The sequence below is a fragment of the Cariama cristata genome, unplaced genomic scaffold (assembly GCF_000690535.1).
Source record: "Cariama cristata isolate BGI_N322 unplaced genomic scaffold, ASM69053v1 scaffold1006, whole genome shotgun sequence".
NCBI lineage: Eukaryota > Metazoa > Chordata > Aves > Cariamiformes > Cariamidae > Cariama > Cariama cristata.
In genome coordinates, this window is record NW_009623623.1 from 56,147 (window position 1) to 71,986 (window position 15,840).

The 15,840-nt window shown below is 38.7% G+C and overlaps 1 protein-coding gene across 1 annotated transcript in view; it reads left to right on the top strand.

The window, feature by feature from the left end:
* The first annotated feature begins 9,947 nt into the window (after window positions 1-9,947).
* The window catches only part of LOC104163700 (beta-chimaerin), a 92,897-nt gene continuing 87,004 nt past the window's right edge, over window positions 9,948-15,840 (top strand). The window contains exons 1-2 of the mRNA XM_009702793.1: window positions 9,948-10,074; window positions 10,896-10,934. Of these exons, the coding sequence (XP_009701095.1) occupies window positions 9,948-10,074; window positions 10,896-10,934 (166 nt within the window). The remainder of the gene's footprint in view (window positions 10,075-10,895; window positions 10,935-15,840) is intronic.

The following is a 15,840-nucleotide window of genomic DNA, read 5'->3' on the forward strand; positions in this document are numbered from 1 at the left end:
TTAAAGAGGACACTATACTGGGTCATAAAGATCAGCTGCTGATTTTGGCCCACAGGAAAAAAAACAAAGATGTCCGACAGCTAAACTTTATCATGCAGAGTATAAATCACAGCAGAAAGTGTACTTGCTTACTGATGTTGTGTTGAATATTAGTTATTATTTAACTACTGGAAGCTTACAGCAAATATATTTGCTAAGCTTTTGATGAATAGTGCTTCTTTTCCCTGCGCATCTGCTGTGAAATATATTAAATATTATTGTGCCAAAATCATAGCCTTATTCATAATTAATTGACCTTACACAAGGTGTTTTAGTGGGATGAGTTAGAAGGTTTGTTCAAAAGTATTGCACCTGTGTGTATCTTTAAAAATAACTCCAAGAAAGAGGATATTTTCATACCGTACTGATCTTACAATCAAAGATCTGATGGATGAGCTTTTAAGTACTGGCTTGACTGTCTTCTACCTGCAAGATAAGTAGGGTATAGTGGGGTTAGAAACAAATTTTCTTTGTCATTTCTACAAGGGTGAAAAACGATTCCAGAAAAGTTACTGAGAAAAATTGTGCTTTCTCCTTCCTTTGTAATTTATTTATGTAAAAAATAACCACCCTGTCTTTGATTATACAGAAGCAAAATCCATTTTTACATGGAAATTACTGCTTTCACTGTATTTGATTTACTTATTACATATAAAGAAGCTTCCTGTGTTCTAAGACATTTAAATACAGTACTCTTGTGTTATATGCATCTTTAAAATTTGCAAAGTAGGAAATCAGGGTATTAGCCAGGGTGCAGTTACATTTTCGTTAATACATTATGGGTGGCTGAATTCTGTCCTCCCCCTCGGTGCCACTGGAGGCGCACGTACATCTGTCCTATGAGCACTGGTTTGGATTTGTTTTAATTTGACGATGAAAATGTTAGAGAGACCTGGGGTTTGCCTCATCTGACATGCCATGAACCAGTGTTTCTCTAGGGAAATGCAGTCAACATTGCACGCTGCAAAGAAAAATTGTCACCTGTGCCCAGGCGTCGGGATATTTTGCACAGCCCTGTTGGTTAGTTTGATAAAACTTGTGGAAGACCTAAGTATATTTTAAATTTTATAGTGTTTCATGCAAAGTGTTTTGCAAATACATGATACTGTAAGAAGTCATTATCAGCTGTAAATGTGCCGGGCTGTGGTAAAAAGCTCCTGGAAGAATTATGGACTTCCACAAGGCAATTAAAATTCCTCCTGAGTAAGGAAACAATACATAAACCGTATTCTTCTGAGGGGAAATAGTCCCTGATAGTTTTCTAGTGATTTTAAATACTGGTAGTAACTCTTGTATTGCTAAGATTGCAGGGAGGAAATTGTAGTTACATAGACCTTTCTAAGACATAAGAATCTTGTCAGCCTAAACATATTATTATGGAACCGAATTTTAAGATGATGAACATTTTTCTGTTATTTAGATCCAAATTAATAACTGCAGAAACAGCAGTACAGGGGGAGCAGTTTAATGGTGGCTGGTGATATAGTAGAAAAGACTTGCGAAGTGTTTGTCCATTTGTACAACATATATGAAGAGAAGGTAGGTGCCTCAGTAATAGCTGACCTTGATTAATCAAAACTTTTTTTAAGAGAGATAAGTTGAAGATCCAGAAACTAACTTCATATAAAATAGTAATTCAATTGGCCTTGAATGTAATTGGCATACTTATATAAAACTGTCCACTAAATAATGTAATTAAAAGAAAAATACCATGTTTTTGTAACAGGGGAAGTACACGGGTACAGTATTGCTCCTTATCCTGGGAGCCCTGATTATTCAGAGTTTTATCAGAGAGCTGTGGGAATGATTAATATACTTTGCAGGTGGGTGGTGGTTTTCCTGTTTTTTGTGTTTTAATGTATAGAAGCAAATATTGCAGCAATACTACAGGACCTGTAAAGGAAGCCAAAGAAAGGCCTAATTATTTGCTGAATTTCTGTTCTTCTGCAGGTGCTTATGCATGCCCTGGATGGCAGGGTAGTTCTTGTCTCTGATGTGCGAGGCTTGAAATTGTGTTTAGGCTGCAGAATTCAGTAAGGTCCCTAGTATATGAGTAGCCTCTGTCTGAGTACAACACATCTTGTGATTTTTGTAAATTACCAATGTAAATTCTCTGAATCACATTGCTTTGCCGAGTGAGATGAAGTACTGGGTTTCCACTTGATTCAGAGTCTGCAGTTTTGGCCTTTAAAAGTACTTATATTTCTGTATCCAGAGAAGGACAAATGCGGGGCTAGATGGGGAAGATGGAGATGATCTCTGAAAAGCTGTTGAACAGCCTCTACACTTGACTGCAGGACTAGGACCACCTCATACCCTTGAACAGTCAAAAGCAAACACTTGCGCTCTTGCTTAGAGAGATGATAAAATGACACGTGTCAAAAATAACAGAGTTACCAAAAGCAATCATTTGGATTTTGCTGAAGATTAATAAGTTTTCAGGGAATGTGCTGGCTCCTTTGACAAACCAGATAAACGGGGATCATGTCAATGTATGAGTCCATTTCTGGAACGGGGAATGTACTGACACTACTTCAACATAAATGCTCTAATTGATGTGGTGACCCTTTTAATGCCATTTTTTGGCATTATTACAGTTATTTCAGTCACATGCTTTTTCATACAATGACTGGACTGCTTTGCTGAGTCTAGGGATCATTGGCTGGAGGGTTAGGGCAGGTGCGGTTAGGATGCAGTAAGTAAGTGACTGGAAATGCGTTGCCACATTCTGCACAGTCATAAAATTACTTCGGCGGAGCTATTCTCTTATATGCCAACTGATTATCTGGTCTTGATTTTTAGCCAGGAACTAACTGGTCATTAGTTACAAGCTAAAGTATATCTGTGTAAGATAGGAGGTCTGCTAATGTGATGTGGTTTCACTTATGTCATGTCTTTATTCCTACCAAAGAAACGTCAATCTCTCAGTCAGGCAGAGCCCTGATTGTGCCATTTCAATGTCTTGATACCTCTGGTTTATAGATTAAAAACATGAAAATGTCAAAATAACCATGTAACGTTTTAATTACACTTACATTAGCGTTAAACTAGAGAATGGTGACAAGCATTGGGGCATAATTTTTACTGGCCAGATTAAATTTAATGGCAGCTATTATTTTAAACAGATTTTTGGCAATCAAGCATGAAGGAGGTATTTTGTGATTTATTTTTTTTTTATTGTCTACCTTTCTAGTTTTTAGACACAAACATTTAGTGACTTGGCTGAGGAAATTCTTCGTTGTTGGTCTGTGAACAAAATGTTTCAAAGCACCTACATCATGGAGGCTTTTAAATGCTACCCAAGGTCAAATAGATTCAGTGTGATTCAGCATTAAAAAAGGACCTACCTGCCTAAGATTGGGTAGTGTGGATACGCCGCTGCACTCTTAAATCTTCCAGAATTCCCAGGAAATATTTAAAGCATTGGGAATATTTGCATCAGTTTACTTAGACCCCAGCTGGGTTCTTGGATTTGCTCTCTGGAAGAGCCTGTTTAATTCTGTTTCTTGGGCCCCACGCAGTAGCTCTAAGAAAGAATAGTCTCCTAAAGAGACTTCTAAAACTAGAATTGTACAAATACCCTTCCCTTTTACACTTCTCCTATTGCTATTGGGAACCCAGCTTATTCCTTCTCTCCATTTCCAAATTTTGAATGATATTTTCAACGCTTTTAATTCTCTTTAAACCTATGCGGACTAGAAAGGCAGATTTTTTAATTAAATGGGATATTGCACCAATTGGATGGTCATAGCTGGCTGAACACCACTCACGAGCTGCAGAACATGGCTCCTTAATCTTTTGTTCTACAAGTTTAACTGTGGATTCAAATAATCCAAATCTCCTGGGATCTGTTGGAGTAGGTTCCCTAATAATTCACTTATTTCACAGTCGTGTTTTATTTGATACTTGATAAGTCTTCTAAATTATTAAATTTACCTATTTGCATGGTCTTTCATCTGCATTTTAGTAAAACAGACATGTGCATTAAAATTGTCCATGGACCGACCACCTATCTGTTAGTGGAAAGATGCTGTTTTGAAATCTGAAGCAAAAGCAGGAGAGAGCGTAGAAAGCTTTAGAAAGACTCTGATTCGTAGAACGGACTAAGTGAGCTACCTTTACGGCAGTGGCTTCTAATAGCAAGTTTATGGTAGGCAAAAGCAAAAGATACAAAATAGCTGTCAATTTATATTGTGGTTATTAAAAGCTTACTGTTTCAGTCTAATTGCTGCGCAAGAGAGAACTCCACCCCTTTTGTGAGCATTTTTTGACATTTTAAATTACACACTATAGCTGATTTTTTTTAAAAAAGAGAATAGCACATTGGGAAGCACCCATCATCTGAATTAATACACCAATTATAAACTATGTAGCAAATAAACAATTTGATAATTTCTGTTTCTGTGCCTTACACTGAAAGTTGAAGTGTCTCATTAAAACAAAAGCTGAAGTCTCATTCCATGTTTTAGCTGTCCACGTACTGATGATGAGAAAGTTCAGTGATAAAGCTGGCAACTACTGGCTCCTCCATGGACAACTGTGCGTTCTGAATGAAACATTAAACAGAGCTTTTGACACACTGAAATGTTTCAACAGCTACATCGCTAATTATTAGCTGCGAGAGAATTTATTTTGCTCTTCAAAGGAACTGCGACTTTTCAGGAGTTAGAGAGGTGCTCGTTTGACAGTATGATTATTTACAACTTAAAAAATAAGAATGTTCTTTCTCAAAGTGTAGTCAGACGTGCCTGCAAGGACAGTTACTGTATGTAACAGAAGTAATCATAATGCCCAAAGGTGTATGCCAAATGACAGTCAAACATAGAAAAAAGTGCCTATTTAAAATAGTTTGCAAAATGACTGCAATGTGAGATAGTTGTATATGCATATATATTAATTGGTGAGAGGGCAAAATAAATGAAAATAGCCCTTCATCATCCACAAGATTATACATTAGGCATTCAAATTAAGATGAAAATGAGCTTCTATAATTGTTAAGTTTTAAGCACAGAGTGGAAATTAAATAATGCAGTGATGCTTTATGTGTTGGAAAAAGAACCGACCTTATCAAAGAAGCCCCCTCATTACTCTTTCACTTTAATCTCCATCCACCAATATCAGCTGAGGACTGCCCAGCTGGAAAACAACTCGGCAGAAAAGGACTTGGGGGTCGTGGTGAACACCAAGTTGAAAATGAGCCAGCAATGTACCCTTCCCTCGAAGAAGGCTGATGGTATCCTGGGCAGCATTAGGAGGGGTTTTGCCAGTAGGTCGAGGGAGGTGATCCTTCTCCTCTGCTCAACACTGGTGAGGCCACATCTGGAGAGCTGTGTCCAGTGCTGGGCTTCCCAGTACAAGAGACGTGGACATACTGGAGAGAGTCCTACAAAGGGCCATGAAGGTGGTACAGGGATCGGAGCATCTCTGCTATGAGGAAAGGCTGAGAACCTGGAGAAGAGAAGGTTCAGGAGGAGCTCATCAATGTGTATAAATATGTGAAGGGAGGATGCAAAGAGGACAGAGCCAGGCTCTTTTCAGTCATGCCCAGTGACATGACAAATGACAATGGGCACAAAAATGAAACACAGGAGGCTCTGTCTGAACATCAGGAAACACTTTTTGACTGTGAGGGTGACCGAACACTGGCCCAGGTTGCCCAAGGACGTTGTGGAGTCTCGCTTCTTGGAGATATTCAGAACTCGTCTGGACATGGTCCTGGGCAACTGGCTGTAAGTGACCCTGCTTGAGCAGGGAGGTTGGACCAGGTGACCTCCAGCCATCCCTTCCAACCTCAACCATTCTATGATTCTGTGATGTCCATCCCCATTATAGTCAATTGTATAATATAATTGTGGCTGTATAAAGAAATGTACAAGTGCCTAAAGAACACACACTGTTTGTCTTTCACATAGCCTGTTACTCAACAGTTACATGTTATTGTTAGATATATAATTACATTTTAAAAAATAAGAAAAAAATGTATTTCATATTATATGCTAACTTAATGTTTTGGAAACAAGGCTATAAATATGAAAGTCTATAGGGTAAAACTGAAAAATCTCTTTAAAGGAAATATACAAAAGGCATTAATATACTAATAATTTTTAGTCTTGGTCCTGAAAATAACAATAGAAGATGAAAAAATTAGTAACTAGACTTGTTCATCCAATGAATCATTTATCTGCACACTGCCAGCAAGCCAGTGGCTTCCAAATTGCCTCTTCCTCACACACAGGTGTCTCTTCTTGCACACACAGGTCATAGTTTTAAAATTAGTTGTTACTGGAAAGGAAGTTTGAACTTCAGACAATGGTGGCAGAAAATCCAGGCTGAGGCAGTTCTTCCAAGGTGAACTGCTGAATATTTTTTATAATCCTTTAGTTAGGACAAGAGCAAAAAAAACCCCATCTTTTCTCCTCTTTCGTAGTGGCTATGACGAAATGAGCAAAGAATGATGGTCCCACTTTGGTAGCTGTCCTGTTGCTAGTCTGCCTAACTCTTTACTACCATAGGAATCATTAATACTTTTTAGAATATCTAGAACTGGGCATGGCGTATAGCTACAGTATTGGGTATTTTTTACTGTTCCCCTTATAATTAGAAATGCCACTTAGAAGTCAGAAATATTTGATTCATGTGACATAATTTGTGATCTTTCCTGTAAAACAAAGTTTCCTTTTTCTAGTGCATTACCGGTCTTCATAGTAAGAATCAAAGTTTTAGTTTAGTCCGTATCTTACTAGACCTGCTTTAGCTAGGTCAATCCCAGTGCTGGTAGCGCAAAACCACAAGTGTTGACATTACATCATCATCTTCACAAAGTACAAGGAAGTAGTAAAAAGCAATTCAGTCATTCCAGTGCCTTTCATAACTATATCCAGAAAGGTGTCACCTTTGGTACAGAGCCAGGCACAGTGAAGAACAAGGTTTGAAGTCCATGGATAACTTTACTTACTGTATAATTAATGTAAACCCATTTCTCAGAAATTGCTTAAGAATGACTCTGAGTAATGTGTTAACCATTTACCACCCTTTATTTACAGAAGTACTGTCTTCTGTCTTACTGTTTCTTAAAAAAAAAAGTCTTACATAGTTTTACATTTTATCTGGCTGCTTACAGCTTTGCCAACTTTTCAGTACTCCTTTTACAGTAGTCTTTTTACGCTTAATTCAGCTTTACAGTGCTCCATCAGCTTTATGAAAATATTTTATTCCTAAGATGCTTTTCATCATCTCTACTCTGTGAAGAGTAAAGCAAATAAAGTGAAGAACTAACCTGCTTTTCCTTCCTCCTGCTTTCCAGTTCCACAGTGTCATTTTTGGTTTGACAATTTTATCCAGTATCTTTTCATGTCAGTTATGCATGCAGTGAGAAACCTTCTGGGAGCTGTAATATTCCCCAATTCCTTTTCCCTTTCTGTTTAGCATACAAGTGACTTCTAGTTACTTTTTTAGGTCTAATAAATATTAACCTTCTCAACTGGTATGTTTCAAAGCTTTTAGTTAACAGTGTTGCCTGTAATATTATTTGTGGAAGTCTTTCATTACATTCTGTCATTCTTTTACAGTGAGTCTCTCTAGGCTCAGAAAGGTGTATCATAGATGGCCCTGGGATATCTTGTTGAGTTTTTGAGAACCGATACTCATCTTGTGCTCTTGAGTTTCTGCTCTGACAACTGCTTTCGACCTTAGCTGGCTCAGTTTCTGAATTTAGACAAGAAGTCACTGTCAAAAGTGTGAACCCTTCAAGAAAACAGCAATAGGAGAGACCCTGTCTTACTACTGAAGAGAACTTCAGTGAACCCTTTTTCCCATGCTGCCAATCACAGTTGTGATAGGCATTATGATCAAAGTTCATATTAGGAATATCATTTAATGAGAGATCAATGCAGGGCATTTGTAATTTGTGGCAAGTCTCATTGATTCATTGATTGGTTGATTGATTTTTGCTAAGTGGCTCAAAACTGAGGTCTGTGGTCCTTGCTGAGGCCATTACCATGCGCAGAACTGAATGCAGAAGCTGTGGGAGTTGAGGTGTCATGTAGTAGCTGAGCCAAGCACCCAAACTATCATGGGCAACTTCTGTGAACCTGCTGTATTAAGTCTAGTGATGGAGAGTGGAGTGCAGTTTAATGAGTAGAGCTACCTTGTAATAAAGGAGGACTAATAAAGAAAGAAGCATAACAGAAATCTCAAAAGAGGGCAAATAGTAGTAATGCAGTCTGCTCAGGTAGCATGGCTCGTTTGACCCCTGACTTAAGAAGGGCTGAAGTTTAGTCTAATCTAGTCATCCAGGATGGGAGTCCTAAAACTGTATCCTACAAGGAGGAGAGTCAGTATTCTCTGGTGACTCAGACGTGGTAATTGCTGTCCTGAGGCTAATTTCCATCCCAACAGCCATGTAGAATGGCATCTTCGGGGCTACGTGGCTCATGTCTAGGCAGGGGCCCAGTGGCTTTCTTTGGCAAAGGGAGCAAGAGGTCTGTGTCTGGGCTCCATTAAACATCTCCTTGATCCTTAAGCATGACCTCTGTCTCCAGGTTGTATTTAAACTAATTGTTCTTTATTTCCCCACAAATAGATGCCATCAAATGTCATGCATGATAGCTTGACAATAAACAGTATCAATACTATCACTTATATGGAGTTTTGTTCCCTGTGATTTAGGGACATGTTATCAGCTGAAGGGATCACAGAGGATGTTGCAATGCCTCGTAAGGGCGAATGTGGAGCCGGTGACCCGTGATTTTCCTCCAGGTGTGCTGCCCTTAAGAATTATTTTAGCTATTGAGGAATGGTTCTGTCCGTTCTTTCCTGAGCTGACAGATTTATACCCGTGACAAATCTGACATAATCATTGGGAGTTTTGTTTTATGACTACCTCCTGGATGATTGTTCTCCACCTAGGCTGCAGTGTTTCTACACCATGAGTCTGTCTCAAGCTAATTGAAGCACTTTATGGCCACTTGCTGATCAGCTTTCACTGTTCAGTTTACTGTGCTCTTTGTAATTGATTTGGAAGACTAAAGCAACAACTGGTACTCATTGGTTTTTCATTGTTTCTCCCACTATTATTTCTTTTTCTGAAGTCACAAGTATAGATAATCAGATATTTGCATTATCTCAATGTTTCTCCTATTGGAAAAATATATTAAGTGAACAAGCAAATGCAGAAGTTCCCTTGGAGTAGTGCAGAAGCATGACAGAGGAATTTAATACACAATATTATGGTGTTATGGTAAACTATATGTGAAGCAACAGATGTATAGGAAAAAAAGAGTAATATATTACCATTATAATGTGAGAGGAGAAAAAATTAGTCAGCTCTTGCATGAATAAATTTCACTGGTCTCATGAATAGCTTCATATAATTTAAAATAATCCTTCTGTATAATGAACTTGCAAGCTAATTACTCTTGGATTGCCACAACTCGGTATAACTCTGTCAGTCTAGGGGCGTTTTGAATTATGCCAAAGTTGTGAAGTGGATACTGTGGAAACTGGAATTGAATGGGTTTCCCGACTGATATATCTGCCAGTTGTCACAGGATATTATTCCAGGCAGTAACTGTGATCATTACTAGATTTATCCTTTTTAAAAACAATAGAGTTAAAAGAGGCAGATGGTAGTTAATGATTAACATTCCTAGTAAACAAACTTTTGCAAGGATATATTTAAAGTGGTTGTGTGTATATAAATAGGCAAGGAACATGAGCTGTGCAACTGTAATTGAATTACATTAGCATAACTTAAGTAGAAGTTTAGTAAATACCAGACACCTTAATTAACTTGCACAGTATTGGGAGGTTAATGACATACCACCCGTAAATGACTCTTCAAAGTGTTTGGCAACATGGCAGTTTAGAGCCAAACTAGTACCCAGTACCCCACCCTTTGTAGCCGGTGTATGGTAACTGATTTAACTCCTACCACTCAAGCTTGGCCTCTGCTGGGGTTTCTGGAGGTTGAAGCAACAGCCTTACTTGCTGGAAACCTGCCTGTGGAGCGGGACCGTACGCTCGCCGTGCCCTCCGGTTGTGTCCATCTACCTCGCAGCCTGGAGAGCCCTTGGCTCACTGGGCTCTTAACATGGGGTCTGGGCAAGTAGTTCAGGCTCTACAAACTTACACTTTTAAACACGAAAGCTCTACTCCCTCTACCAAAAATTTGCCAGCAGCATTGTATAACTCTCACACTAACAGAAGATACCAACTCTTTTTGTGCCCCTTCAGTAGATAAGGGCAATAGTTGTCTGTTTCCAATTGCAGGTTTTGCAGTCTTTCCTTTTTATAACTTTTTATTGTTATTTTTGCTGATGCAGTTTCTGGAAAATATGCCAATTACATATTTTAGTGCGTTCAAGAAGTGTAATTGAATCTCGTTAGAGCTATCGGGGCTGTGTATCGGAGTCCAGCCTGAGCTGTGCATCTTTTTAGCTAAGGCATGTGTTATTCATTGATGCTCATTCTAAAATTTTAATAGTGGGGTTAGAAGCCTGATTGAAAACCAGTAGTGATTTGTCGGTTTATCATGCCAAGTAAATAAACAATGTACTTACCGGTCTAGTTAATTATTTTAAAAATACTGGTGAGTCAGGAAACTGTATGCAAATTGGTAAGAAATCAATTCCTGTTACATTTGAATAATTTGGAAGAGGCACATTGGATCCACAAGCGGTTGAAATTTATATTCTTCTCTCATAAGAAACTGTACTGTAAATAGGCTATCATGTCTCTTGGGAAAGAAATGTGAATTTTGCTGACAAGTCGAGGTCTCTCAGCAGAAAAATGCATGCTGACAGTTTGACCCAGTAGCCAATTGACTGATTTCTTTCCTTTTTTTACTTCTATTTTAGATGCTGAAGAATACCAGCCTCCAATATGGAAATCATACTGTGAGTACACGAGAATTTTGAATAATTTTAGTACCTTACCAAGGTGTCACTGTTAGGTCTTTTCCCTTTCTTTGTTTAGAAAAAAGACAGAAATGTACTAGGTGCTTGTAGAAATTACTGTATGGGACAGCAGCGAAACCTGAACTTTTCTGGTTCTCCATGGAGCAAGTGCAGGAGGATCATGAGTGCCGGACTCTCTGGGTTGCCTTGTGAGTGTGCAAATCCTGGGTTTCATGGTCTCTCTGCTGAGATTTTCAGGAAGGATTCCAGAGGTAGAGGTTAATGCTTCATGTGTTTACTAAAGGTCAGGCTTGAGTATACTTGTCTTTTTATACGGGTCACCAAATCACTTTAAGATAATAATATTTTTGATCCTTCACAATAGAAGATGATTTTTGAAGTGGTGGTTTAGAAGTTGGAGACAGCATTATCAGTTCTTTGAACCTTCCTGTCTGCCTTTAGAAAAATCATTTACATAGAGTGCAGGGCAGAAGTGCATATTTTATGCTCTTTTTGCTTTGTTCCAAATGCATTTCTGATAGAGTAGCACAGATCTAAGACAAAATGTTAGCTTTTAAAACCCTTATTAAAGGTGGCCTTTAAATTTGATCCTTTTATTTTAAACCTTTACTGGAACTTTAGTGAAACTGTAGCTTTGTGAAGAGTGCCTTTTTTTTTTTTTGGCTGTTTTCAGGTACGGAACTATGCTAAGGAAAAGTCATCTTTTTTATTGTGGCAACTTCAAATTCAGTACAGTGCCATTACCAAAATGGGACTACAAAAAGACAAGGATCACAGTAGTTACATGCATGTACATGTGTAATTTTAAAGACTGGAATAAACTTGTTGGCTGTGCTTATATACACGTTAAACTACCTTGCTGACTTCAAAGAAATCACCTCTGTGTTACCTGAGAATGACATTCTGCCTCAGAATGGACTGGGATTTTTTTCAACCAAAATTTGAGTATGCCATCAAATTACAAAAATTGTTTCTCAGAACACTGCTTTCTGGAGACTTTTGTTGTTGTTGTTGCAATATTTTGAATGTGTAAGAAAAACCTCCTTAAAAATCAGCAAGTGTGTATTGATTTGAGTTGGACCATTCCAGTCTACTTTGCTGGGTACTTGGAAAGCAGCAGACACTTGAGGGGGGTTTTTTAGAAGAGGAACCTTACTTACTCAAAATCGGTGGAAAAGCTCCCATTGACTCTGATGAGACCAGGATTTGAAATGACAGATGTTTCCTTTTTTGCAGGAGGTGTTCATTAAAAAGTCAGGGAATATGCACATGCCTTCCCTTACCTTCTCTTAGTTGCCCCACTGGTGCAGCAGACAGATCACTGCATGCGGTTGGTTACTTTTGCCTGGTAGCTTACACATAGTCCAAAGAAACTTTTTTTAAAATTAAAAAAAACCAGAATGAACTAATAGAATATGAGTACATAATTTCGTATTCAGATATATGTGGGATGCCAGTATTGTGGCAACGACAAAATCATAGCCTCAGCATCTGAACCCCATGCATGAATGACCTTGGAAAAAGTTACACAGCTCCAAAATGCAGAAAATGGTTTAGGGTTACAGAGATTTACTGCTGAGACTGCTTAGCCACAGACATACGTTTTTCATTGCGATGTTAGGTAATATATGCTTCTTTCTTCTGCTAGAAAAATCCCAATCTGGTAAATTAATTACAGAGGTTATGTCCAATGATAGCGTTAGTCTGTGGTGCAATCTACTGTCCTGTCTCATCACAGTTTAACTTAATTTGTATGTATTTCACTCTTAGCAGTTTGTGTTTACTGCCTGTTTTAGCTAGTAACTTTTAAAGTTTGCTAACATACTCTTAAGATGCTTTGCATACAGTTTTGATTTCTTTCTTAAGTCCTGGATAAATTTAGGTGCACTGTGTTGCCTTTTATTGACATCATGATCAAGGCTTCCTTCTAGCTTCTCAACAAAGGCAGATTTTCCTGTTTATGCAGGCAAAGTATTCAAATAGTGTTGCACATATCCATGGGCAAATGCCGATCAAAGTGGAACAGCTTTCAGAATCCAAGCCTTACTCTTTGGCATAATGTACAAGCTTATTTCCACTGTATTTGAAAAAACTGGACACTTCTAATGCAGATCCTTACTTGCTTATGAATTGTTAGAAAGTACATAGGTTTTGCAGATTACAAGATATTTCAGACCTTTTCTGATAGCCCTGGGACACAGAAAATAAAACAAATGGCAAGAATAATTTTGTATTACCAGGAAGGGACTTGGGGAAAAAATCTGGAAAGCTACTAGCAGGCAGCAGTCTCTAGGCGGTGGATTTGATTGGATTTATACCCGCATAACAGATAACAAATAAATACCCAATAACAGATTTCTTTTTGTGATCTGCTGTATGTTACGAATGTTATACAAAATGGCATTTTACCTTTTTACTATCACTGAGTTAGGAAAGAAAAGAGGATAAGAATCACAGACATGTGGGTTGGCAGGGACTTCTGGGGTGAGCTGAGCTGGCTTCCCACTCAAAGCACGACTATTGTTGGCTCTGGAGCAGAACAGCCATGGCTTTATCTGGCCGAGTCCTGACACCCTTCAGGGATGGAGCCTCTGCAGCCTTTGTGGGTAACCTGCCCCAGTGCTGCACTGCCCTCTTAGAGCAGACCTGATGATCTTACCTGCTTCATGTGACGAGTAGGCAATTTGTTTGACTGCTGAAAACAGCATAGTCATTTTTGACTTCCAGCTACAGCAGGTATGTGCTTGAGATTTGAAGAGATGTGAAACCACTCTTATTTTCCTTTTACCACTGCTGAGATTGGCATGTGCTAAGCAAGTCTAATGTCAACGCCACTTCAGTGTTTATTTGCATTACTTAAGATCAGTACGCTGGTGTGAAGCAATGTGGCAAGGAGCAGGGCATCAGGTGATGCCGTGCTTCAGCTCCTCACAAAGTTTCCCTGCCTTCTGCCCTTTATCAAATAATAAGCACAGTGTCTGAGACTCAGTTTTGTTAAAAATGAAGGCTTTATTTCAGCCAAGCACTAATTAAGCACGTGAGTAATCCCACAGAAATAGGACAGCTCATATTGTTCAAGCTCAGCACATGGATAAATGCCTGACTGAGATGAGGCCAAGGAGATAAAACTAAGGAACTCTGTGAAACATTCTCAGCGAGAAGGCAGTGTGTTTCTTTGCTGCGTTATAAAAGCAATGATAGGAATTTTTCCTCTCTGCTGGAGCATCACTGAACACTAGTCATAGGTGAGTTAAAGAAGAAAGCTTGAGTTCCTGACACACTGCAGAATGAAAAAAGTGTGAAGAAATTGGTGATACTCCTTCTTCCTTGGCAGAAAAGGAGTAACTGTTGATTTTTGTGTTTCATCCCTTTGTTTCTTAGACAGATCAGATTTTGGAATTAGACAGTTCTTTCTAAAACGTATTGTAGAGTTTCCCTTATTCATCCCATGAGACAAGACTCGTCCTCTAGCAGGAACAAAAGAGAGATACATATTCTAACTAGTTACTTTGCATCTCAAAGAAATGTTCCCCTAGAAATTCAATAATAAATTAAAGTTTTGTTAACTTTATAAGTTCCCAGGTGATTATGATACTATGAATGCTGCCAAACTATCTGAATTATGAAACTGGTAAAGATGTTCAAGGGCCAGTTAAAAGCTACTGCATTTTTCTATTGCAGTGCTGCATTTTGGTCTAATGTTTAGTGCATATTGTTACTGTGCATTTCATTTGCATCTGGTGCTGAACAAAAAGCTGCTCGCAGTCTGATGCTGTTCTCCGAGCAGTAACAATACATTCTCTTTTTGTATGCAGTTGACTTGTTGTAAGGTTAATTTTCTCAGGGCTAAAATAATAATGCATCATTATGTTAAAGTGTCGTCTTTTTTATGATCACAGTGGGTTTGTCTCTAACCTGCCTGTCAGTTCTAAATGCTGCAATAGACTGGGTCAGATGTCGATCACTGCTTACCACTGTATTAAATAACTGTGTTTTGCTGTTATTTCAGTTAACCCTATCCTTATACGTTGGATTCTGTTTTAAGATTTTCAGAGACGGAGGGGGGAAAATGAGGCAGACAGGCAAGGCTTGTTTGTCATTTGAGCAAGTAAGTGAGGGAAATGTGTTTTCTGAACTTCTGACCATCCCCTGGGCTCTGCTGGGGTCTCAGCAATGTCAGCCAGAGTGTGAGTGCCCAGCTCTTTGGAAAAAGTATATAATGAAATTGGGCAGAGCTGCAGGATGCTCAGCACTTCTGAAAATGAGGTCACTTAATGAGGTGTCTACACGCATTGGAACTTAGCTGTAGGGCACATTTTTCTCAAGTCACCTTAGCCATAATATTGCACTTGTATTCATAGCCCATTAGCAGGCTTTCATATAGCCATCATTTGAAGCAGAAACAAGAGAGAACTTTTCTAGAGAAGAATACAGCTTTTGGTAGGGTCGCACTTGCTTTGCTCTTTAATACCTTCGTCTGTGAGATATTCCCTTTTCCTAGTTTTTCATTTAACTGCACTTTCACTGTTGTTTTACCTCCTCTACCCTTGCCTTGCTGTGTGTATTTTCTGGGTATCTTTGACAGCTATGTGCCTATCTGTCTCTTCTCTGTTGTTTGTCTCCTGTTGAACTGCTTGACGTCCCTTACCACGATGCCACTGGTGGTTGTCAGTCCTTTCTTTCTATTCCAAATCTGTTTTCTCTCCCTCCATCTAATGGTTCTGCATCTGTCTCCAGTAGTTCTATTGGGTTGTCTTTCTGTCAGTTTAATGTCTTTCGATTTAAAGTTAATATGGCCAAATCTGAATTCTTCATCTTTCTCAGGAAACCATTTCCCATTCATGATGTTTTCTGTGGTTACCACCATTCACAATCTCAGTCATCC